The sequence below is a fragment of the Lonchura striata genome, chromosome 21 (genome assembly GCF_046129695.1).
Source record: "Lonchura striata isolate bLonStr1 chromosome 21, bLonStr1.mat, whole genome shotgun sequence".
Lineage (NCBI taxonomy): Eukaryota > Metazoa > Chordata > Aves > Passeriformes > Estrildidae > Lonchura > Lonchura striata.
In genome coordinates, this window is record NC_134623.1 from 828,305 (window position 1) to 851,656 (window position 23,352).

Here is a 23,352-nt window from a genome sequence, read left to right on the forward strand (position 1 = left end):
GGGGGGCGGCGCGGCGGGCGGGGGGCGGCGGGCGGCGGGCGAGTAGGAGACGTGGGGCCGCGGCGTGGCGGGGGTCGGCGGGAGCTGGCGGCGGGTGCGGCGGGGGGTGCTGGTCCCGGACGTGGAGAGCACCGGGCTGCCGCTGACCGAGCTGCTGCCCTGCAGCGACAGCGACACGGGGTGGTGGCGGCGGGGGGCGACGGGACACCCGGACGGCGGGGACGGGACGCGGGGACGCGGACACACGGACATGGGCGGGGGGAGGAAGGAAAAACGGGACCCGCGGGTGTCGCAGCCACGGCGGGGGGGGGGGGACACAGCCACGAGCCGTGCAGGCACGGGGGGGGGGGACAAAGGAGAGCAGAAGGGACAGAAGAGACACGGGGGTCGCGGGCGGGGGGCGGCGGGACGCGGGGGCGCCGGGTCCCCCCAGAAGCACTCGCAAGGCAAAGCTCGGGGTCCGGGGGGGGGCATGGGGGAAGCGGGGAGAGCTGGAGAAGTTTGGAAGAGTCAGCCCGAAGTGGGAGCGCTGTACCCCAAATCTGGGGTCCTCGGGGGCGTTATCCCCCAAGTGTTCCGTGCGGGGAGCAATCCGCTTTTGGGGGGGGGCCGTGAGCCCCCGATGCCAGACTGGGAGGGGGGTCTGGGGACCGTCACCCCCAATTCGGGCATCTGGGGGGGGTCCGTGCTCTCTGAAGGGTGCTGAGGACCCCAGACCCATCTCAGGATGCGGGGGAGCCGTGTAGCCCACCCTCGTCAGGGTGGGGAGGGGGGTCTGCGCACCCCCAAACCTCAGATCAGGCTCTGTGCCCTCCCAGGCTATGGGGGAGCCCCCAAACCCAGGTGGGGAGGAGGGTTGAGACCCCTTATTCAGGGGTGCACCCCAAAAGAGGAGTGTGGGGGGTCCCTGCAGCCTAGTGCAAGCCTGGAGGGGACCCTGTACCCCAATTTTGGTCTGGGGGAGTTCCGGGGTCCTTCTGGGGGGGATAAATGGGAAGATGTGGGGGGGGATCACCCCAAAACATCCCAGGGTGGCAAAGCAGCTCCTCCCGGAGTCACGGACTGATTTTTTTGGCAGGGGGTGGGGGGGGGGGGGGGTGTGTGGCAGCTTCATTCCAAACTTTCCAGGGTGGCCGGAGCCTGGAGGGGCCGGAGCAGATTTTGGGGGGCCCCGAGCCGCTTACCTGGGCCACCCCTCGCCGTGACAGCGCAGCCAAAGCACAGCGATGGGGAAACAGAGAGGTGAATCAAGGCAGGGCCCCCCCAAGCAGCCGGGGGGGCCGGGGGGGCCAAGCGAGGGTGGGGCTCTGTGCGGGGTGGGGGGCGCGGAAGGGGCCGAGAGCAGGGAGGGGAGGGGGCGCATCTGGAGGGGTCGAAGCGTCGCCGCTGCCCACCCCCACCCCGCCCATCACCATCCCCAAACTCTTTTTTGGGGGGGTCCTCTCCACCCCATCACCCTCCCATTGGGTGCTGCCCCTCCTGGGGGGGGGGGGCGGCTGGACTCTCAAAGTCGGGGCTGGGCCCCCAAGCTTGGGGGGGCTGGAAGCCCCAAGATGAGCACTGGATCCCCTAAGGGGTGGGGGGCTGGACGCCCAAGGTGAGCACTGAACTCCCCAAGGCTGGGGGGGGGCCGGACCCCCCATGTTGGAGCGCTGAGGGGGCTCTGCTGGTGTAACTGGGACGCCACCAGTACCGAACTGGGGCAGGCAGAACGGGCGGGGCGGGGGGCGCTGGGACCCCCTCCCCTCACCCAGACAGGCCCTTGGAGTTCGAGGGGGGGGTCCCACAGCCCCCCCCTCCCCCCCAGCCTGAGCAGCACCCATAGGGGATCGGGGGGGTGGTCTTTGGTTGAAGACACCGGGGGTGCAGCCCTTGTCCCCCCCATGGCGGTGGGGGTCCTAGAGGCGGAGGGGGGGGGAGCGGAGGGGGGCACCCACCTGGCGGGGGGCCGCGTGTTCCCGGCCCTCGCTGGGCGAGCGGGACCAGCGGCGGTCCCGGGAGCGGGGCCGCCCGTAGTCGTGGCGCTCGGGGGGGGGCACGCCGCGGTCGCGGTCCCCCCCGGCGCCGCCCCCGTGGTGGTGGTGGTGGTGATGGTGGTGGTGGTGCCGGTGCCGCCGGTCCTTGGGCCGCCCCCGCTCGGGGTCCCGCTCCTTGGGGGGGGCGTCCCCCGACTGCGTGGTGACACTCAGGTCCGTGCCCAGCCCTGGGGAAGCGGGGGGACAAGGGGGGGGTCAGGAGGGGGCGTGGGGGGACCCCTGAGGTGCGGGTTTGGGGCATTTTGGGAATCCTTGGGGATTTGAGGGGTTCTCGTTGGATTTGGGGATTTTTTTGGGGGGTAGGGGTAGGAATTGCATTGGATGTTGGGGTTCCGCTGGGATTTAGGGGGTCCTCTGGGATGTGGGGTCACTTTATGGGAGTTTTGGGGTCCCTGTGGAGGGCTCTTGAGGCGGTTTTTGCGGGGATTTGATGTTCTTGGGGGATTTTAGGAGTCCTTGGGAGATTTTAGGAGTTCTGGAAGGATTTGGGGTTTTTGATGGCGTTTTTTGGGGTCCCCAAGGATTTGGGGGCGCCCAGTGGACCTTGGGGGACAGCAGATGGTGACTCAGGCGACACCAGCAGCCGGAGCAGACCCGGTGGCCTCGGGCCAGGAGCCACAGTCACTGGCCACCGGTCACGGGTGGCCCTGGGGACACCCAGGCCGGAGCGGGGACGCGTCCCCACGCAGGGGACGCGCGGGGGCCGCACCTGTGTCGCCGTCGGTGTAGCGGCTGAGGGAGCGCTCGGAGGCGCGGTGGCCGCGGTGGCCACGGCGGGGGTGGTGGCGCTGGCCGTCCTCGCCGGGGGGGACCCGCTCCAGGGAGAAATCGTCCAGGCGAACGCCGCGGGCGCGGGAGTGGCCCAGCAGCGACGCCGAGCGCTTCATGGGGCTCGAGTCCGCGATGGTCTGCGGGACACGGGCCGGGGGCGTCACCGGGGGGAGGGCGGGGGCTCTGGGAGGGACATCGGAGCCGGGGGGCTCAGGGGGGTCACCGGGGAGGGGTGGCTGCAGAGGGAGCGTGTCCTGGGGGGGGAACCTGAGGGGGGTGGTGCTCCGAGCCCTCCGGAGCTTCGCTGGCCCAGATCCCTCCGGTCCGTCCGTCCATCCCCCATCCATCCATCTGTCCGTCCATCCGTCCTCCCCTTCCTTCCCCATCCCTCCTCCGGACACGGCAGCTGACCGCTGTCCCCTCCGGGGCTGTCCCCTCCGGGGCTGTCCCCTCCGGGGCTGTCCCCTCCAGGCTGTCCCCTCCGGGGCTGTCCCCTCCGGGGCTGTCCCCACGGCCCCCGGATCCGTCCCTACACGCCCCCCCGCCCCCGGTGGGTGCCGCCGGGCTGGGACGAAGGCGGTGTTCCCCGTTGTCACACTGTCCCCATTGTCACCGTGTTCCCACGGCCCTGGGGTGGTTCCCCAGGACAGATTGCCCCCCCCGCCCCGGCCTGCTGCTCTAAGCATTGAGCTGCTGCTGAGTGAGATCGGGGGGAGCAGAGGGACAGGGGGACAGGGACAAGGACGCTGCTCCTCGCTGACGAGGTCCAGGTGTCCACAGGTGGTGCAGAAGGTGACACACAGGGGACAAAGGTGTGGGGGCAGGGGGGAACACAGGGACAGTCGGGGGGGCCGTGAGGGGGCCAGGGGGGCCAGTGGGGTGGGGGGGCTTTGAGGGGGGATCTCTGGGGGGTTCTGGAGGGGAGTGGGGGGTCCAGGGAGGTTTGTGGGGTGGGGAGGGGGGCGCTGGGTGTGGCTGTGCGGGTCCGAGGGAGGCTGTGGAGTGCCAGGGGGTTCCGAGGAAGACTTTGGGGTGCCGAGGGGGGGGTCCGAGGGGCGGGGGGGCTCTGGCGGGGGGGGGGGTCTCGGGGGCCCCGCGGTACCTACACTGAGGTTATTGCCTCGGGGTCGGACCTTCCTCCGCTGCCAGAGCCGGCCCAGGAGGTGCCCGCGGAGCCGGAGGAGAGACAGAGACCGCTGTGAACCCGGACCGGGGGTCCGGGGGGCGCGGGGGGCGGGGGCAGCAGACAAGCAGCGGCGGGGGGGGCAGCAGCAGCAATGAGCAGAGCAGCCAGAGCGTCCCTGTCCCCGTCCCTGTCCCCAGCAAGCCGCGGGGACGCTCCCAAAGCTGGCGGCAGTGAGGCTGGGCACCCTCCGGAGCCCCCGACCTTGACTGTGCTGGAGCCCAGTGTCCCCACGGGGGACCAGTGGCCACCGGGCCACCCCACGTGTGTCCCCCCACCACGCCAGAAGCCCCCTGCTGCCATGCTCATGCCCCCCTCGAGACCCCCAGCCCAGCGCTGCAGCCACTGCAGGGGACACGGGACACTGCCAGGTGTCCCCAAGGCCACCCCTCCCCACCATTAAAGCTGCGGGGGGCGATGCCAGCCTGGGGGGGTCCCCGGCGTCCTCGGTGTGACGGCACGGGTGGCACCCGGGGCTGTCCCCTCACCTGGGTGTCGGCAGGCAGCCGGGGCATGGAGGCGGCGCGGCCGTGCCCCTCCATGGGCAAGTAGTCACTGTCCGAGTGGCCATCCTTGGGCATCTCCCGCATCTCCACCAGCTGCGGCACCGGGGAAACTGAGGCACGCCCGGGGGGGCGGGCAGGGGACATGGGGGAGGTGTGGCCCGGGGTGGCACCGCCGCTCACCTGGGAGTTGGGGCGGCTGTTGGGGACATCGTCGGGGTGTCCCCGCTCGGGGCTCCAGGTGCCGGTCCTCTGGAACATCTCCTGGGCGCGCTGCGTGACCCAGGACTGGCTCTCCTTCATGTCCCCGTCCCGCGCGGCCCTGGGGGACAGCGGCGCTCAGAGCCCTGCTGGGACACCGGGGACTCCGGGGACACCGGGGGGGCACTTACGGCTCCGCCGTGGGCGCCGCGTCCGGTCCCGGGGGCCCCTCCTGGGTGGGGGACGGTGGCTCCATGCGCTGGAACATCAGCGGCGTCCGGTTCTGTGGGGACACGGGAGGCTGGACACGGGACATGGGGACACCGGGACACCAAGAGGGGACACCGGGATGGCAGAGGAGGGGACAGGGCCGAGCTGGGAGCTGCGGGGCGGTGGTGGGGACACCGTGGGGTGACAGGGAGGGGACCACGGGGGACAGTGGCGGTGTCCCACCTGCTCCTCGCGCATGGCCTGCAGCTTCTTGGCCTTGCTCTGCCGGTAATACTCCATGATCATCATGGCCGCGTAGATCTTCCCCACCGTCAGGTCGGTGGCTGCGGGGACACGGGTCAGCGGGGACAGCGTGGGGACAGCGGGGACACTGGGGACAGGGCGGCCCCTTACACTTGTGTGGGGTGACGAGCAGGTCCAGGTTTTTGGGGGACAGGTTGGGCCAGATGGCGATCATCTCCTTGCGCAGCTCCGCGTCCATCTGCTGCTTGTCCGCCCCACCTGCGGGGACACGCGGGTGACACGCGGGTGACACGGGTGGCTCTGCGCGGGACACCCCGGCCTCGCCAGCCCCGTGGGGACCCCTGTCCCCACGCACACCCCCTCCATGTCCCCCATGTCCCCACGTCCCCTTGTCTGCTGTGTCCCTTTTGTCCATGTGTCCTCCCGTACCCCCTCGTGTCCCCAATGTCCCCCCGTGTCCCCAATGTCCCCCGATGTCCCTGTGTCCCCCCGTGTCCCCAGTGTCCCCCCACGCCCCCCGATGTCCCTGTGTCCCCCTGCCTTTGGCGATCTTGATGTCCAGCGCGGTGCGGATCAGGGCCATCAGGGTGGAGTTGAAGTGCACCGTGTTGTCATCGGCCACCGGCAGATCCATGCGGAGCAGCCGCTGCGTGGGGGGGCCAAATTTGGGGGGGGAGGTCAGCCGGCACCCCCAACCCCCCCATCCCCGGGGGGGAAGGGCGGGGCTGGTGAGAAGGCGGGGGCAGCCCCGCCTAGCAGGCAGGGAAACTGAGGCACGACCCCCCCCAACCCCTCCCCTTGGCCTCCCGCCTTCTCCCCACGGAATTCCCAGTTTGGTGGGGGGGATGGGGCACGGCCAAGCGGGACCCCCAAAATATTTTTTTTTGGGGGGGGGCGGCGCATGCGATTCATGCAGCAGGAGGAGGGGGGGGCTCATTCCCAGTCCCATTCCGTGGATTTTTGGGGGTTGGGGGGTGCAATCCGGCATCCTCAGGGTGGGGGGGGCGAGGGGGGTCACACGTGCGTGGGGGGATTATTTTGCCAGGCCTCAGCACCGCGCCCCCTCCCCCTCAGCCCCTCCCAAAAAACAGCGACCCCCCCGCCCACCCCGCGGCCCCCCCATGCAGCCCCGCGGAGGGGAGAGAGGGGTGCAGAGCGAGCGATGCCAGCGGGGAAACTGAGGCACGGACTCCCCCCCCACCTCATGCCCGACCCCAGCCCCCCCCCACCACGATGCAGGACCCCCCCCCCACCCCACGATGCAACTCCGGAGTCCCCGCGGCTCGGGGGGGAGGGGCAGGGGCCGTGCAGCAGCCGAGGGGGGCTCACTGAGGGGGGAGGGGGTGGGGCTGGGGGGGGGTCCCTAAAATGGGGTGCGCTGGGGAAGACCTCCGATATGGGGGGGGCAGGAACCCCAAAATGGGGCTGGGGGGGCTGGCTGAGCCCTTTGGGGGGTCCTAAAAGGAGGTACCCCAAATTGGGGCGGAGGGAGCTGGTTGAGCTCTTTGGGGGACCCCAAAAGGAGGGACCCCCCCAAATTGGGGTGGGGGGGCTCGTTGTGCTCTTTGGGGGACCCCAAAAGGAGATTTTGGAGGGGGGGGGCTGAGACCCACAAGGGACCCCAAATAGCGGCTGGAGGGATTTGGTTGGTCCCTTCAAGAGACCCCAAATTGGGGCTGGGGGGGGGAGCTGGTGGAGCCCCTTGGGGGGACCCCAAAAGGAGGGACCCCAAATTTGGGCTCTGGGAGGGGGTGAGGTCTTTGAGGACACTCCAAATTGGGGCTGGGGGGGCACTGAGCTCTTTGTGGGGACCCCAAAAGGAGGGACCCCCCAAATAGGGGCTGGGGGGGGGCTGGTTGAGCTCCTTGGGGGACCCCAAAAGGAGATTTTGGAGGGGGGGGCTGAGACCCACAAGGGACCCCAAATAGCGGATGGGGGGATTTGGTTGGTCCCTTCAAGAGACCCCAAATTGGGGCGGGGGGCGCTGAGCTCTTTGTGGGGACCCCAAATTTGGGCTCTGGGAGGGGGTGAGCTCTTTGAGGACACTCCAAATTGGGGCTGGGGGGGCACTGAGCTCTTTGTGGGGACCCCAAAAGGAGGGACCCCCCCCAAATTTGGGCTCTGGGAGGGGGTGAGGTCTTTGAGGACACTCCAAATTGGGGCTGGGGGGGCACTGAGCTCTTTGTGGGGACCCCAAAAGGAGGGACCCGCCCCAAATTTGGGCTCTGGGGGGGTCCCGTTGGTCTCTTCCAGGAGACCCCCGAAGGAAAACTCCTGGAGACCTATGAGGGGTCCTTTTTGGGGTGGTTTTGGTGGGGGGGGGTGGTGATGGGGGGGTTATGGGGGGGGGCGCATCTTACCCAGCCCATCCTGGGGGGGCTCAGCAGGGGCCGGCGGCCGCAGGAGGGAAAAACCGAAACAACCCCCAAAAAAACCCAAAAGTCCCCCAAAGTGCGGCCGGGGGAGGCCGGGGCGGGGGCACCCCCGGGGGGGTATTCTACCTTATAGGCCACGCGGGGGGGGCAGCTGGTGCCCAGCCCCAGCGGCGGCGACATGTGCCGCAGCATTTCGTACATGTCGGCGAGGGTCAGGCGGCCCCTGGGGGCGAGAGAGGGGGGGGGACACACCGGGGGTTACCGGGGCGGGGGGCGGCGGCACGGCGAGAGAAGAAATTCCGAGCGTGGGCGGGAACATGAACGAACGAACGAACGAACGAATGAATGAATAAATAAATACACGAATAAATAAAAGAGGGGCACGTGGAAATGAAAAAAATCAGAATTGAATTAAAATTTTAATTAATTTTTTTTTAAAAAAAGATAAAATTAAAATAAAATTTTTTAAAGTAGAATTAAATAAAAATTTAAAAATTTTAAATATATTAAGTATTAAACATAATATTATATATTATATTAAATATAATATTATATATAATATTAAATATATAATATATTTAATAATACATAATATATATTATATAAAATAGATAATATATATAATATATATTATATATTGTATATATAATATATAATATATAATATGTAATATGTAATATAATATATATAATATATAATATATATAATATATAATATATAATATATAATATATAATATATACTATATAATATATAATATATAATATATAATATATTATATATAATATATAATATATAATAGATAATAGATAATATACATATCATATATAATATATAATAGATAATATATAATATTAAATATATAATATATAATATATTATATATTATATATAATATATTATATATTATATATTATATATTATATATATAGAATATATTTTTATATTATATAATTATATAATTATATAATATAATATTATATAATATATTTTTATATTATATTAAATATAAAAATATTACATTACAATCAAAATTTAAAAAAATTAATATTTAATTAAAATTAAAATAATTTTTTTTAAAAATTAGAATTTAATTAAAATTAAGATATAATAAAATAAAATAAAATAGAAAATGGAAATTTCAAAACAAAGAAACTATGAGATAACTTACATTTTAAATTAAAAAATTAAATAGGAAATTTTTTAAAAATTTATTTAAATTTTTTTTTAAAAAGAGATTGGAAATTTGAAAACAAAGAAATGAAATTAATTCGAATATTTAAATGATTAAACATAATCAAGTAGCGAAAAGGATAAAGATGAGAAGAAAAAAATAAGGAGAATAAGAAGAATGTGGAGTATAAAAAATTTACGAAAATAATTCAGTAATAAATACACAGAACTAAGAAATATTTAATTAACCAAGATATTTAAATGACAAAAATAATTAAATTAATAAAATAATTTAATAATTAAAATAATATTGAAAATAATCTTATTATGTAAATAATTAAACAATAGAAATCATTAAATAATAAAAATAAATAACAAAAATAAAATCAATAATAATTTTACATTGAGAACAATTAAATAATGTAAAAAAACAATGAAAAACAAATGGATTGCGATAAATAATTAAATGATGGTGAATTATTAATGGGTAACTAATAATAAATATATAAAAACAATTTTAAAATAACAAAACACTGCACAACAAAATAATGATAACAATAAAATAATAATAACCTGATAAATAATGATAGATAATAAAAATTTAAATAAGAATAATTATATAATAATAAAATAATACATAATAAAATAATGATAAAATAATACATAACAAAATAAAAATAAAATAAAATAACCATAAAGAATAATAAATAATTACGAAATTAATACTAAATAGTAAAACAGCATAATGAATAATAATAAATAACAAAACAATGGAAATAAAAACAATAAACCACAATGTAATGAACAATAATAAATAATAAAATAACAATAAATAACAACCCAATGAAAAATAATAACCAATAAAACGATAATTAATAAAATCATACTAATTATGAATAATTAATATGCAAACAGAACCATTCCAATCAACCAAGAACCAAGGAAACCCAAAGCGAGGCCAAGCAGAATTTCCCCTCCTGGCCCCGCCCGCGCTGCTCGGGGGGTTTGGGGAGGGGGTTTGGGGGTGCCCCATGCCGGGGGGGCCGCGGGAAGCCGGGGGGTCTCCATGCCGGGGGGCTGTGTGTCCATATACATGATATATATGTTTATTCCATATATATGATGTATATCCGGCGCCAGGAAGCGCATTCGGGGGCTGGGGGAGGGGCGGCGTGGCTGGGGGGGTTTGGGGGGGTCGGTTTTGGGGGGGGGGCGAACCTTGCAGGCCACCCTATGGGGGCATTTCTTGCCCAGGCCCAGGGGGGGGGAGATCACGCGCAACAAACTGTACATGTCCCGGTAGTGGATGCGCCCGCTGCAAGAGACACACGTTAGTGGGGGGGCGGGACCCCCCCGGCCCCCCAAAACCGGGACAGACCCCTAAAACCGGGACAACCCCCATGGGAACCCCCCCAGACCCCTCTGGGCCGGGGGGGCTGCCCCCTCTGCATGAGACACACGTTAGTGGGGGGGCGGGACCCCCCCGGCCCCCCAAAACCGGGACAGACCCCTAAAACCGGGACAACCCCCATGGGAACCCCCCCAGACCCCTCTGGGCCGGGGGGGCTGCCCCCTCTGCATGAGACACACGTTAGTGGGGGGGCGGGACCACCCCCAAAAAAAAACAGGATCCTCCCCAAAAACTGGGATACCCCCACCCCAAAACAGGGACAACCCCCCAAGACCTCTCCGGGCCGATGGGGGGGCAGAAAGGTGCATCAGTGGGGGGACGGGACCTCCCCTCCCGAAAAATCCGGGACACCCCCCCCCTCAAATTGGTAAACCCCCCCCAATACCGGGACACCCCCCGAGACCCTCCCGGGCCGGGGGGGGGCAGGAAAGGTGCGTTATTGGGGGTTTGGGCACCCCAGACACCCCCGGCATGGGGAGGGGTCGATAGGAGCCCCCAGGACGCCCCCCCGGGGATAATTCGGGCTCCAGGGACCCCTGCGGGTTGGGGGGGGGGCACACCAGGGGATCCCCCCACAGAGGAATTGGGGGGGTGGGTCTTGGGGTCGCCTTTTCTGCCCCCGCCCCACAAACCCCACTGCCCCCCCCCATTTGGGGGGAGGGGAGGGGGCATGCGACCCCTCCGCTGGGAGGGGAACGTGTGGTCTGGGGGTGTCCCTGTTCCCCACCAAGGGTGTCCCTGTCCCCTCTGGGGGTCTCCCGGTCCCCCCGCTGGAGTCCGGGGGTCTCCCTGTCCCCTCCGGGGGTGTCCCTGTCCCCCCACCGGGGATCCGGGGGTGTCCCTGTCCCCTCTGGGGGTCTCCCTGTCCCCCCACCGGGGGTCCGGGGGTGTCCCTGTCCCCTCTGGGGGTGTCCCTGTCCCCCCACCGGGGGTCCGGGGCTGTCCCTGTCCCCCCCACTGGAGTCCGGGGGTGTCCCTGTCCCCTCCGGGGGTCTCCCTGTCCCCCCCCCGGGGGTCCGGGGGTGTCCCTGTCCCCTCCGGGGGTGTCCCTGTCCCCCCACCGGGGGTCCGGGGGTGTCCCTGTCCCCTCCGGGGGTCTCCCGGTCCCCCCCCCGGGGGTCCGGGGGTCTCCCTGTCCCCCCCTCGGGGGTCCGGGGGTGTCCCTGTCCCCTCCGGGGGTCTCCCGGTCCCCCCCCCGGGGGTCCTTACCAGGCAGCGGGGTCGTACTCGGCCCAGACCCGCACGTACTCGTCCAGGTGGTGCGGGCCCAGGATGGACGAGTCGCGTGTCAGGTACTCGAAGTTGTCCATGATGACGGCCACAAAGAGGTTCAGCATCTTCGGGGGGGGTCGGGGGGTGCAGGGGGGTCAGGGGTCTGTCCCCACCCCCGCCAGAGCCCCCCCGAGGGACACGGAGCCCCCCGGGCTCAGCAGGGGGAGAGCAAGGAGATGAAGGGAGGATTAGGGGTGTGGGGAGGGGGCTCTGGGGGGCACGGGGAGGGTTCAGGGGTGTTTTGGAGGGGTTTGGGCCATGCTTGGGGGCAGTTTGGGGCACCTGGGGGGGCTTGGTGGGGTTCGAGGGCAGTTCAGGGCACTTTGGGGGCGGTTTGCATGGGTGTGATGTGGGTTGGGGGGTTTTGGGGGGGTTTGGGGACAGTCTGGGGGAATTTGGGGCAGTTTGGGGGGATTTGGGAGGTTTGGGGACCCCCCCGGGGGGCTCACCAGGAACGAGCAGAGGAAGATGAAGGACACGAAGTAGAAGTAGGCGAACTCGTTGCCGCACTCGTCCTCCTTGATGCCCGAGTTCTCATCGCACGGCTTGCCACTGAGGCACGACAGCATGATCTCGTGCCACGCCTCGCCGGTGGCACTCCTGGGGACAAGGGGACACGCCGGTGACACGGCAAGGGGGGCTGGCACAGCCAGGGTGGCACCAGTGTGGCACTGGGGGCACTGGGACACAGCCCAGGGGTGTGGTGGGGTGGCACTGGGATCACGCCAGGTGACACCAAGGTGGCACTGGGATCACGCCAGGTGACACCGGGGTGACACTGGGGTCACACTGGGGTGGCACTGGAACCACACCAGGTGACACGGGGCTGGCACTGGGATCACACTGGGGTGGCACTGGGATCACACCAGGTGACACTGGGGTGGCACTGGGATCACACCAGGTGACACCGGGGTGGCACCAGGATCACAGCGGGGTGGCACTGGGATCACACCAGGTGACACTGGGGTGACACCAGGATCACACCAGGTGACACCGGGGTGGCACTGGGATCACACCGGGGTGGTACTGGGATCACATCAGGTGACACTGGGGTGACACCAGGATCACACCAGGTGACACCGGGCTGGCACTGGGACCACACTGGGGTGGCACTGGGATCACACCAGGTGACACCGGGGTGGCACTGGGATCACAGTGGGATGGCACTGGGATCACACCAGGTGACACCGGGGTGGCACTGGGATCACACCGGGGTGGCACTGGGATCACATCAGGTGACACCGGGGTGGCACTGGGATCACACCGGGGTGGCACTGGGATCACACCAGGTGACACCGGGGTGGCACTGGGATCACACCGGGGTGGTACTGGGATCACATCAGGTGACACTGGGGTGACACCGGGATCACGCCAGGTGACACCGGGGTGGCACTGGGATCACACCGGGGTGGTACTGGGATCACATCAGGTGACACTGGGGTGACACCGGGATCACGCCAGGTGACACCGGGGTGGCACCCAGGTGGCAGCGGGGCTCACCTGAAGAGCAGCATCAGCGCCTGGAAGAAAGTGCGGAAGTTGTTGTGCTGGGTGATGGCCGACTCGTCATCCTCCTCCTCAATTCCGATGTTCCCAAACACCTGGAGGGGGGGCCCGGGCAGCTCAGGGGGGGCTGGGGGTGCCACCTGCAGCCGGGGGTGTCACCTGCAGCCGGGGGTCTCACCTGCATCCCGATGATGGCGTAGATGAAGAAGAGCATGGCGATGAGCAGGCACACGTAGGGCAGGGCCTGGGGGCACAGCAGGGTCGGTCACGGGGGGCAGCCCTCGGGGGGGAGTGGGGGCACAGTTCTGGGGGGTTTTGGGGGGCACCTTGAAGGACTGGACGAAGGTCCAGAGCAGGATGCGGATGGTGTAGCCCTGGCGCAGGAGCTTGATGAGCCGCGCGGCGCGGAAGAGCCGCAGGAAGCTCAGGTTGATGAAGTTGTTCTGGGGGGGGCGGGGGGGACACGGAGAAAAGGGGATGAGGAGGGGAAAGGGGACCCCAGGAATGGGGTCAGGGGAGGGGAGGGGGACTGGCAGTGCCCACCTACCCCGAACTCCGTCACCAGGATGTCTGTGATGCTGCCCAGGACCGTCACGAAGTCAAAGATGTTCCAGGCATCACGGAAGTAATTCTGGGAGGGGGCAGGGAAGGAAGGGACGTGGGGTCCCGGATCTCAGAGTACCCCTGCACTGACCCCTTAAATCTCAGGGTAACCCTGTGGTGGATTCCTGTATCCAGTGGCAGATCCCATGAGGTCCTTGGGGTCCCCTGAGCTTTTGGGGTCCCCGACATTCCCGGGATTCCCTGACATCTTGGCACGCGCCCCTCTCCCCGTGTCCCCAGGGTGTCCTGGTGGTCTGGGGGTCCCCCCAACCCTGGGGTCCCCATACCAGGACACCGAAGGCCATGATCTTGAGGAGACACTCGAGGGAGAAGAGGGAGGTGAAGACGTTGTTGAACATCTTGAGGACGTTCTCGTAGGTGTCAGAGGCATCGTAGAACTGCGGGAACAGCGTGGGAGGGTGGGGACAGGGGGACGTGGTGGGGCAGGGGTGGCTCCAGGGGGACAGGGACAGGGACAAGGGGGTTTCCTGGATCCCAGGGGTGCTTCTGATGGGGACAGAGGCGCAGGATAAAGCTGGGCTCCAGGAACGGCTCCGGGGATGGAGGGACAAGGGCAGGGAGGGGACAGAGCAGGACAAACCCCAGGACCACGAGGACCTGGGGGTTCCGGGGGTGGCAAAAACCCCTGGGGGTCCCCCCAGCCCCTCCAGCGCCGTCCCTGCCCACCTTCATCATGAGCACGATGGTGTTGAGGGCGATCATGGCCATGATGGTGTACTCGAAGGGAGGGGACACCACGAACTGCCACATGCGGTACTGGAAGCTCTGGCGGTTCTGGGGCATGTGCCGGGTCAGCGGCTTGGCGCTGATGGCAAAGTCGATGCAGGCTCTCTGCAGAGGAGGGGGGGACACGGGGGTGTCACCCACCCCGGAGGGGACACGGAGATGCCATCCACCCTGGCACGGCCCCCAGAGCACTGCACCTCGTTCTTCTCCAGGCTGTACTCCTCCATCATCTTGTCCCCCTGCTCCTGGAAGGTGATGATGATCAAGGCCACGAAGATGTTGACGAAGAAGAAGGGGAAGACCACGAAGTAGACGACGTAGAAGATGGACATCTCCATGCGGTACCCGGGGCTCGGCCCTTGGTTCTCATATGTAGCATCCACCGAGTGCTTGAGGACCCTGAGGGGCAGGGATTTGGGGTTTGGGGGGGGGTCCCACAGCCCCCACCAGACCCCCGCCCCAAATCCCTGCCAGCCTTACTGCGGCCACCCCTCGCCGGTGGAGACGGTGAAGAGGGTGAGCAGCGCCCAGAGCACGTTGTCGTAGTGGAACTCGTACTTCTTCCACTCGCGCTTCTGCGCCTTCACCTCGTTGTCCTTCTCATACACCAGGTACTCGCCCCTGCCCAGGGAGGGGCGGTGGGCGAGGGCCGGGCGGGGCGGGCCGGGCCCCTCCCGGCCGGGCCGTACCTGCAGTCCTTCTCGAACTCCTTGGACTCGTCGGTGCAGTAGAAGAACTTGCCCTTGAAGAGCTGCACGGCCACCACGGCGAAGATGAACATGAAGAGCATGTACACGATGAGGATGTTGAGGACGTTCTTCAGCGAGTTCACCACGCAGTCAAACACGGCCTGGGGGAGGGGGAGGGTCAGCTGCTTGGGGACCCTCCATCGCTGCTTGGGACCCCCCCCCGAATTCTCCTCCCCCCCGGAGCCCACCTTGAGCTTGGGCAGCCTCTTGATGGTCTTCAGGGGCCGGAGCACGCGAAGGACGCGGAGGGACTTGATGGTGTTGATGTCCTTCCCTTTGCTGCTGCCACTGGTGGGGCCGGGGAGGCGAACAGGGGGTGTGGGACCCCTGGCACGACCCCCGGGAGCCCCAGCAGGACCCCTCCCCTCCTCCCTCCCCTCCCCTCCCACCAAGCTCAGCCCCTCCCCCCTGCCCCCTCCCCATCACATGTTTGCCTGAGGCAGTTTTGGGGGGGGGGGGTGCGGGGGTGGGAATTTGGGGAGGGGGAGCGAGGCACGAGCATGAGCACGAGGAGAGGACGAGGACGGAGAGACGAAGGCGGAAGGATTTACCGTGAGCTGCTCCTGCGGCGGAGGCGGAGGAAGCGGAGAGACAAGGCACGGTCAGAGCCCCCCCTTCCCCGGTACCTCCGACCCCCCCCCAGGTCAGGGGGGACCCTCGGGGCAGCCCCACCTCCAGGAGGTGGTCGGGGTCTGCTCCGGGTTTACTCCCGTGTTACTCAGGGGCTGCTCGGTCTCGTGGGAGATGCTCAGCCCAGCCTTGGAGGCTGCTCAGTTACTCAGGGGATGCTCAAACTTTACCCCGGGGATGCTCAGCCTTTACTCAGCGGATTCTCCCCCTTGACTCAGAGGATTCTCCCCCTTTATTCAGGGGATTTTCCCCCTTTACTCAGAGGATTCTCCCCCTTGACTTAGAGTATTCTCCCCCTTGACTCAGAGGATTTTCCCCCTTTACTCAGAGGATTCTCCCCCTTTGCTCAGGGGATTTCCCCCCTTTGCTCAGGGGATTCTCCCCCTTTATTTGGGGGATTTTCCCCCTTTGCTCAGAGTATTCTCCCCCTTTACTCGGGGGATTCTCGCTCCCCCAGGAGTCACTCGCCCCTTCCTAGCGGGTTCCTCCTCCTTCCCTGCCACACCGACACGGGGACGGTGACAGGACGACACAGACGCGGTGACAAAGCGACAACAGAGCGCAGGCAGCGGCACAGACCCCACCGGGGGCACGGGGGGGCACTGGGGGGGCACTCACGTGAAGGCAAAGGCCACCAGTGCCCCGCTGACCACAATGAAATCCAGAATGTTCCACAGGTCCCGGAAATAGGAACCTTGGTGAAGCACCAGCCCCAGATCCACCATCTGCAGGGGGGCAGCGAGGTTTGGGGGGTGGGGGCAAGGGGTCAGGGGGCTGCAGGGGGGGCTCCCTCGCCCTGCAGACCCCTCCGCATGCTCACCTTGATCACCATCTCGAAGGTGAAGACCCCCGTGAAGACGTAATCAAAGTAACGCAGCACCTGGGGGGGGGGGGGGGGGCAAAGCTGGGACTGGACCCCACAGAGCCCCCCAAAGCTCCCCCCAGCACCCCCCTAGAGCCCCCCAGACCCCCCCCGGCAGCACCCATTCTCTCAGAGCCAGCACACCCTGCCTGCAGAGCCCCCCCATTTTATTTAGGACTTCTTTTTGGGTCCCCCCGCCCCGTCGGTGGCAGAAAAGGGGAGGGGGTGGGGGTCTCACGTTGTTGCGGGGGGCGTTGGGCTGCACGGGGTCCTCGGCCGCCAGCGCGATGCTGCTCATGGCGATGACCATGAGGATGCACATCTCGAAGTAGCGCAGGTTCACGATGTAGTGGCACAGCCGCCGGAACCTGCCGAGGACAGGACCCCCCCCCCGGTGAGGGCAGGACCCCCCCCTACCCCAGGACCCCCCCCAGACCTATTCCCAGGCCCTGCTGCTCACTCCCAGTGCTCTCAGTGTGACCCCCCCCAGCACCCCAGTACCCCCCAGAGCCACCCCAGTACAGCCCCATAGCCCCCCCCAGTACCCCCCGCGCCCTCCCAGCTCACGGGTTGGTGGTGGAGAGGATGAACATGGAGCTGTAGGGCACCATGGGCTTGGGGCCGTTCTCGTCCTGCCCGTCGCCTTCCTCCTCCTTCTTCTCCTCCTCCTCCTTGCGGGGCAGCGGCTCGGGGTTGGCGTTCCTGTTCACTGCGGGGGGGACAGCGCCCTCAGGGACCCCCACCCCCGAGCCCCCTGATCCCCCGAATCCCCCTGATCCCCTAAACCCCACTCCAAATCCCCCTGACCCCCTCATCCTCTAAACTGCCCCGTACTCCCCGCATGTCCCAGACCCCCCTAGACCCTGTCAGACCCTCCCAGATCCTTCCAGAACGCCTCCAGACCCCCTCAAACCCTCCCAGACCCTCCCGGATCCCCCCAGACCACCCCAGACACCCCCAGCCCCTTCCAGACCACCCCAGACCCCCCCAGACCCTGTCAGACCCTCCCAGATCCTTCCAGACGCCCCCAGACCCCCTCAAACCCTCCCAGACACCCCCAGACCCTTCCAGACCACCCCAGCCCCCCCAGCCCCTTCCAGATCACCCCAGACCCTTCCAGACCACCCCAGATCCCCCCAGACCCTCTCAAACCCTCCCAGACCCTCCTGGACCCTACAAATCTCAGCGCACCCCTCCCAATCTCAGCGGCCTCCCCCCAATTCTCAGCAGGGCCCCCCAGATCTTAGCGGGCCCCCCCTACCTTGGACCAGGGCGTTGCTGGGGGGCGGCGGGAAGGGGGGTGGGATGTCCACGGCCGTGTGCTCGGGCTTGCCGCCCGCCTTGGAGGGGTTGTTGGGGGGCCCGGGGTTGGTGACCACCAGGCTGTTTTCGGGGGGCGGGGGGTTGGCGGTGGGAGGGGGCCGGCGGGGGGGGCCGGCGGGGGGGCAGGGGGTGTGGTTGCCCACGGAGGGGGGCGCGGGGGGCTCGGCCGTGGCCAGTTTGTTGTTCTTCATGTTGTCGATGTCCTCGGCCACGGGGGGGTCCCGGCGCCCCAGGTCCTGCTGGATGGGGCGGGTGGTGGACAGGGTGGGGCCCGACGGCGCCGGGGGCGGCTGCGTCTCCCTGGAGAGGAGCAGAGGGGAGTGGGCTCGGAGGGGACCCCCGGCACCCCCGAGAACCGCTCCAGGGAGCCGGGAACGCCCGGAGATGCCGGGTTCTCTCTCGGGATCCAGAGCGGTCCCTGCGCGGCTGCTCTGGGGTCTTGCCGTCTCTGGGGTCTCCCGGAGGGTCCCACCAACCCCCCCGGGGGTCCCCGCCGCACCCTCACCTCCTCCGCCGGTGCCGCCGCTCCTTGTCGTCCCTCCTGCCCTCGCCGTCGTAGCCGGGCGGCGGCCCGTGCCGGTGCCGCCTCCGCCGCTCGCCATCCCCGTGCTCCCCGTCGCCCTCTCCCCGCGGCGGCCGCCCCCCTTCCCGGTGCCGCGGCCGCCGCTCGGGCCGGGCTCCCTCCTCCCCCTCCTCGGGCCCTCTCCGGTGCCCGCGGTGCCGCCGGTGCTCCCGCTCCGGCGGGGACCCGGCGCGGCCGTCGCGGCTGCGGTGCCGCCCTTTGGGCCGCTCGCCGTCGCCGTAGCCGCGCTCCTGGCTGGGCTCCCGCTCCGGGTCCCGGCTGCTGCTGCGGGGCCGGCGGCCGCCCGGGGGTCCCGCGGGGGGCTCCGCGGGCCGGGGGCCGCCGCCGTGCTCGGGGTAACGGGGCGGCTGCTGCCGGCGCAGCTCCTCGGCGCGGAGCGGCCCGAAGCGGGGCTCGCCCGGGGGCTCCCCGGGGCGCGTCTTGTTGGTGTTGTTGTTGCGGTTCTCCTGCGGATCCACCACCAGCGGCCGGTCCAGGTGCGTCTTCATGTCCGGGCGCAGGTGGCGAGCGTAGGGAACCTTCCAGCGCTCCTCGGGGTCCAGCTCGCTGTAGAGCGCCTCGCGGCTCGCCAGCAGGTTCTGCTTCCGCAGCTCGCTCGTGCGCTGCTCCCACACCGACTTGGAGGATTTCTGGTTCTTCTGCTGCTCCTTCCTGCGGCCCCCGGGGGTGGGATTGGGTCGGGAGGGGCCGGGGGCAGCGCGGGGTGGGCTTGGGATGGGAGGGTCCGGGACGGAGGATGGGATGGAGCCGGGACAGAGACGGGATGGAGGCAAGGATGGATCTGGGATGGAGCCGAGATCGATCCGCAGATGGAGCTGTGGTGAAGCCGGGATGGAGCCAGGGACAGAGCTGGGATGGAGCCGGGGCGGATCCGGGGATGCCGCTGAGGAAGGATTCGGGATGGACCCAAGGATGGAGCCTGGGCGGGTCCGGAGTGGCTCTGGGATGGTTTTGGGGATTTTTCGGACCCAGGGATGGAGCCGGGGTGATCCCGGCGGGCTCCGGACACTCACATGGTGACGGACATGTTGGCTGCGGACAGCGGGCTGACCTCGGCCACCTCCTTGGCCTTCTGCAGGGCCAGCTTCTGGTTGGCGGCTTCCTCCTCCTCCTGCTCATCCTGCAAAGCCCCAGCGTCACGTCCAGCCTGGCTCCGAGACCCCCCCGGACCCTCCAAAGCCCCCAGACCCCTGACCTTGGTGAGCTCCTGCGCGTTGGCCAAGTTGTCCACGGCGATGGCCAAGAAGACGTTCAGGAGGGTGTCTGGGCTCGTGTCAAGGCAAAGCAGGGACCAGGGCAGCCCCTCCCCTCCAGGTCCACCCCCAGACCCCAGGGACCCCCAGGGACCCTCAGAATACAGTTTCCAAAGAGGGTGAGGACAATGAAGTAGACGGAGAAAACCATGCCGCCCTTGACGCCGCCCTGAGATTTGATCCCGTCGTACATCACCGCATTCCAGTCTTCTCCCGTCAGGATCTGGGGTGGGGGGACAAAGGAGCCCTGAGGGCAGTGGGGACGCCCCCCGAGCCCCCTGCCCCCTCAGGACCCCCCCTCTCGGGACCCCAACCCCCATACCTGAAACACCGTCATTATTGCTGCTGGGAAAGTGTCGAAATTGGTGGGAGGGGTCCCGTCATCAAAATTGAACCTGGGGGAGTTTTTTTGGGGGGGACAGCGGTGGGAGCCCCACCAGCAGCAGGTGCCCCCCCTTCTGCCCCCAAAGTGGGGGGGCACAGAGACACCCCCCAGCTCTGGGGGACGTCCCACGCCTGGTCACTCACTGTCCCCCGAAGAGCTGCATCCCCAAAAGGGCGAAGACGACGATGAAGAGGAAGAGGAGGAAGAGGAGGCTGATGATGGATTTCATGGAGTTGAGCAGGGACACCACCAGGTTCCGCAGGGAAGCCCAGTACCTGCGGGGACAGCGGCAGGCTGTGCGGGCGTGGGGGGACACGGGGGACACCGGGGGACGTGAGGTGACACCGGGGGACACCAGGGGACACCGGGGGACACGGAGGGGGCGTGGGGCTCACTTGGTGACTTTGAAGATGCGCAGTAACCTGAGAGCTCGCAGCACGCTGATCCCAAAGGAAGTTCCCGGCTTCACAACGGCCCAGATCACCTCGAAGATGCTTCCGATGATAACCTGGGAGCGCAGAGCAGCCCTGGGTGACCCCATGGATCCCAGATCCCATCCCAAGGACCTCAGATCCCATCCCAGATCCCTTGGATCCCACAGAGCCCAGACCCCCTGGATCCCATGGATCCCAGATCCAAAATCCCAGATCCCTCAAATCCCAGATCCCAGATCCCAAATCCCCTGGATCCCAAATCCCAGATCCCAAATCCCAGATCCCAGCACACTCACGGCGCAGTCGAAGCAGTTGAAGGACGAGTGGAAGTAAGGCCGCGTCCCCAGCCCGTACATTTTTATAAACATTTCGGACATAAAGAGTCCCAAGAAAATGAATTCTGCATAGTCTGGGGGTGGGGGGGACATCCCGGTCAGGGGGGTGCCCCTCCGGGGGACCCCCAGAGGTCTTCCAGGCTGGGGAACCCCAGGGGAGGGGGGAGTCCTAAAAGTTGAGTGGGGGTCCCATGAACTGGAAGGGTCCAGGGGGAGCTGGGGGTCTTGTGGGAGGATCTGGGGGGGGGGTCAAGGGGGCTTTCAGGGGCTCAGGGGGGCTTTGGGGGGACTTTGGTGGGCTTTGAGGGGGCTCAGGAGGGCTTTGGGGGGCTCAGGGGGACTTGGGGGGGTTTCAGGAGCCTCCAGTGGGTTTGGGGGTCTCTGGGGGGGTCTCTGGGGGGGGATTTGGGTGTCTGAGGGTCTCTGGGGGAATTTGGAGATTTGAGGGTCTCAGGAGAGGATTTGGGGGTCCCAGGGTGGGATTTGGGGGTCTCGGGGGGGGCTGTGACTCACAGAGGAAGTCGGAAAGCCAATCTGGCTGGTCGTAGTGAACGATAGCAACACACAGGGTGTTGAGGGCTACCAGACTGAGCACAGTCCAGTAGAAGGCCTGAGTTTTCACCATGCGCCGGATGTGGAAGCGCATGCGCCGCTCCCGCTTGTGGAAGAAGGTGGCGTTCTCCAGCTTGGCACTTTTGAGGCTGGCACGGGCGAAGGGGGACCCTGCGGGAGAGCCCCCATGGCACCGGGGGGGTGGTGGGTCATTCCAGGGGGTCCTTGTGTCACCTGGGTCACCCCTCCACCCCCCAAACCATCCCTGTGTCACCTGGGTCACCCCTCCACCCCCCAAACCATCCCTGTGTCACCTGGGTCACCCCTCCACCCCCCAAACCATCCCTGTGCCACCCCCCATCCTCATCCACCCCCTGCCCATCCTCAAACCCCCCCACCCCCTCTAAACGCCCCCCCCCCCATATTGTGCCCCCGGTGCCACCCACCCCTGGTCACGCTGTCCCCTCAGTGCCACTCACCCACGTCCCCTTTGGTGCCGCCCTCCCAAGTCCACACCATGCCACCCACCCATGGCCACAATGCCCCCTTGGTGCCACCCACCCATGGCCGCGATGCCCCCTCGGTGCCACCCACCCATGGCCGCGATGTCCCCTCGGTGCCACCCACCCATGGCCGCGATGTCCCCCAGCTGCTCCTCGCCCTCCTCGGGGCTCAGCAGGTCCGTCTTGCTCCTCTTGCTGGTGGCCCTCCGGAGAGCTCCCGCAGTGGGGGGGGCACAGGGGGGCGGCCGTCACCCGGGGGGGTCCCGGGGGGGTCCCGGGCCGGGCGGGGGTCGCCCCCGGGCTGGGGGTGGGGAGGGGGCTGTGCACTTACCATCGAAGGGGCGCCGGGGCTCAGCCTCGGGCTCGTCCTCGGCCAGGATCACCTCTTCTGAGGGAAAGTGGGGGGCTCAGGGGGGCTTGGGGGGGCTCAGGGTCTTGGGGGGGGATTGAGTGGGGCTTTGGGGGGGGTTTGGGGGACCCTTTGGGGGCTTTGGGGGGGGTTTGGGGGACCCTTTGGGGGCTTAGGGGGGCTTGGGGGGCTCGGGGGGCTTTGGGGGGGCTTGGGGGGGCTCAGGGGGGCTTTGGGAGGGCTTGGGGGGGCTCAGGGGGGCTTGGGGAGGCTCAGGGGGCCTTTGGGGGGGTCTGGGGGACCCTTTGGGGGCTCAGGGGGGCTTGGGGGCGGTTTGTGGGGGGATCCAGGGGCCTCGGAGGAACTCGGGATGGGGTCTGGGGGACCTTCGGGGCGCTTGGAGGGCCCGGGGGGGGCTTTGGAGAGGATTTGAGGGAACTTGGATCAGCTCGAGGAGGGATTTTGGATGGGTTCGGGGGCACCCAAAAGGATTTAAGGAGGGTTTGGGGTCGTGCAGATTTTTGGGGTGGGCTTACGAGGTGGGGGAGGGGGCGATTTTTGGCGGGGGGGGGGTCTAGGAGGGTGTTTGGGGGGGTGGTCCCGACCCTCACCCGCCTTGGAGATCCACTCCATGTATCCGTTGAGCTCCCGCTCGATCTGCTGCTGCCGCCGCAGCTTCAGGAACGCCCGGCGGTTCTCCACCCGCTCCCTCTCTTTGGCAAACTCCCTGCAGACCCCCCCTCAGCCTCGGGCCGGGGGGCGCCCGGGACCCCCCATAACCCCCCCCAGAGACCCCCGAAGGCCCCAAAACCCCCCTGAGCCCCCCAAACCCTCCTGAGCCCCCCAAACCCCCCTGAGCACCCCAAATCCCCCCGGTTCTCCACCCGCTTCCTCTCTTTGGCAAACTCCCTGCGGACCCCCCCTCAGTCTCGGCCCGGGGGGGCTCCCGGGACCCCCCAGAACCCCCCAAAACCACCTGAGCCCCCCAAACCCCCCAAAACCCCCCTGAGCCCCTCAAATCCCCCTCAAAGCCCCCCTGAGCCCCATGGACCCTCCCCCCGCTCAGTCTCGACCCCCGGGGCCCACCTGGTCCTCCCCCCCAAAACCCGGGACCCCCCAAACCCGGGACCCCCCCCCAAAC

At 63.8% G+C, this 23,352-nt stretch overlaps 1 protein-coding gene across 1 annotated transcript in view; it reads right to left on the minus strand.

Moving 5' to 3' along the window:
* CACNA1A (calcium voltage-gated channel subunit alpha1 A) overlaps positions 1 to 23,352 on the minus strand; it is a 31,625-nt gene that overhangs the window by 866 nt on the left and 7,407 nt on the right. Inside the window, exons 8-47 of the mRNA XM_077787652.1 lie at positions 22,823 to 22,938; positions 22,194 to 22,250; positions 21,987 to 22,076; positions 21,321 to 21,530; positions 20,769 to 20,881; positions 20,434 to 20,546; positions 20,182 to 20,313; positions 19,976 to 20,048; positions 19,759 to 19,876; positions 19,596 to 19,663; positions 19,414 to 19,520; positions 18,323 to 19,051; positions 17,756 to 18,117; positions 17,062 to 17,203; positions 16,733 to 16,862; positions 16,453 to 16,512; positions 16,251 to 16,357; positions 15,191 to 15,290; positions 14,943 to 15,103; positions 14,734 to 14,874; positions 14,451 to 14,652; positions 14,194 to 14,358; positions 13,794 to 13,904; positions 13,451 to 13,534; positions 13,230 to 13,346; positions 13,082 to 13,147; positions 12,898 to 12,998; positions 11,847 to 11,997; positions 11,335 to 11,462; positions 7,670 to 7,766; positions 5,709 to 5,814; positions 5,319 to 5,426; positions 5,148 to 5,248; positions 4,886 to 4,977; positions 4,677 to 4,815; positions 4,479 to 4,589; positions 3,914 to 3,949; positions 2,746 to 2,944; positions 1,938 to 2,203; positions 20 to 159 (exon numbers count right to left, since the gene is read on the minus strand). Coding sequence (XP_077643778.1) covers positions 20 to 159; positions 1,938 to 2,203; positions 2,746 to 2,944; positions 3,914 to 3,949; positions 4,479 to 4,589; positions 4,677 to 4,815; positions 4,886 to 4,977; positions 5,148 to 5,248; positions 5,319 to 5,426; positions 5,709 to 5,814; positions 7,670 to 7,766; positions 11,335 to 11,462; positions 11,847 to 11,997; positions 12,898 to 12,998; positions 13,082 to 13,147; positions 13,230 to 13,346; positions 13,451 to 13,534; positions 13,794 to 13,904; positions 14,194 to 14,358; positions 14,451 to 14,652; positions 14,734 to 14,874; positions 14,943 to 15,103; positions 15,191 to 15,290; positions 16,251 to 16,357; positions 16,453 to 16,512; positions 16,733 to 16,862; positions 17,062 to 17,203; positions 17,756 to 18,117; positions 18,323 to 19,051; positions 19,414 to 19,520; positions 19,596 to 19,663; positions 19,759 to 19,876; positions 19,976 to 20,048; positions 20,182 to 20,313; positions 20,434 to 20,546; positions 20,769 to 20,881; positions 21,321 to 21,530; positions 21,987 to 22,076; positions 22,194 to 22,250; positions 22,823 to 22,938 — 5,649 coding nt within the window. The remainder of the gene's footprint in view (positions 1 to 19; positions 160 to 1,937; positions 2,204 to 2,745; positions 2,945 to 3,913; positions 3,950 to 4,478; positions 4,590 to 4,676; positions 4,816 to 4,885; positions 4,978 to 5,147; positions 5,249 to 5,318; positions 5,427 to 5,708; positions 5,815 to 7,669; positions 7,767 to 11,334; positions 11,463 to 11,846; positions 11,998 to 12,897; positions 12,999 to 13,081; positions 13,148 to 13,229; positions 13,347 to 13,450; positions 13,535 to 13,793; positions 13,905 to 14,193; positions 14,359 to 14,450; positions 14,653 to 14,733; positions 14,875 to 14,942; positions 15,104 to 15,190; positions 15,291 to 16,250; positions 16,358 to 16,452; positions 16,513 to 16,732; positions 16,863 to 17,061; positions 17,204 to 17,755; positions 18,118 to 18,322; positions 19,052 to 19,413; positions 19,521 to 19,595; positions 19,664 to 19,758; positions 19,877 to 19,975; positions 20,049 to 20,181; positions 20,314 to 20,433; positions 20,547 to 20,768; positions 20,882 to 21,320; positions 21,531 to 21,986; positions 22,077 to 22,193; positions 22,251 to 22,822; positions 22,939 to 23,352) is intronic.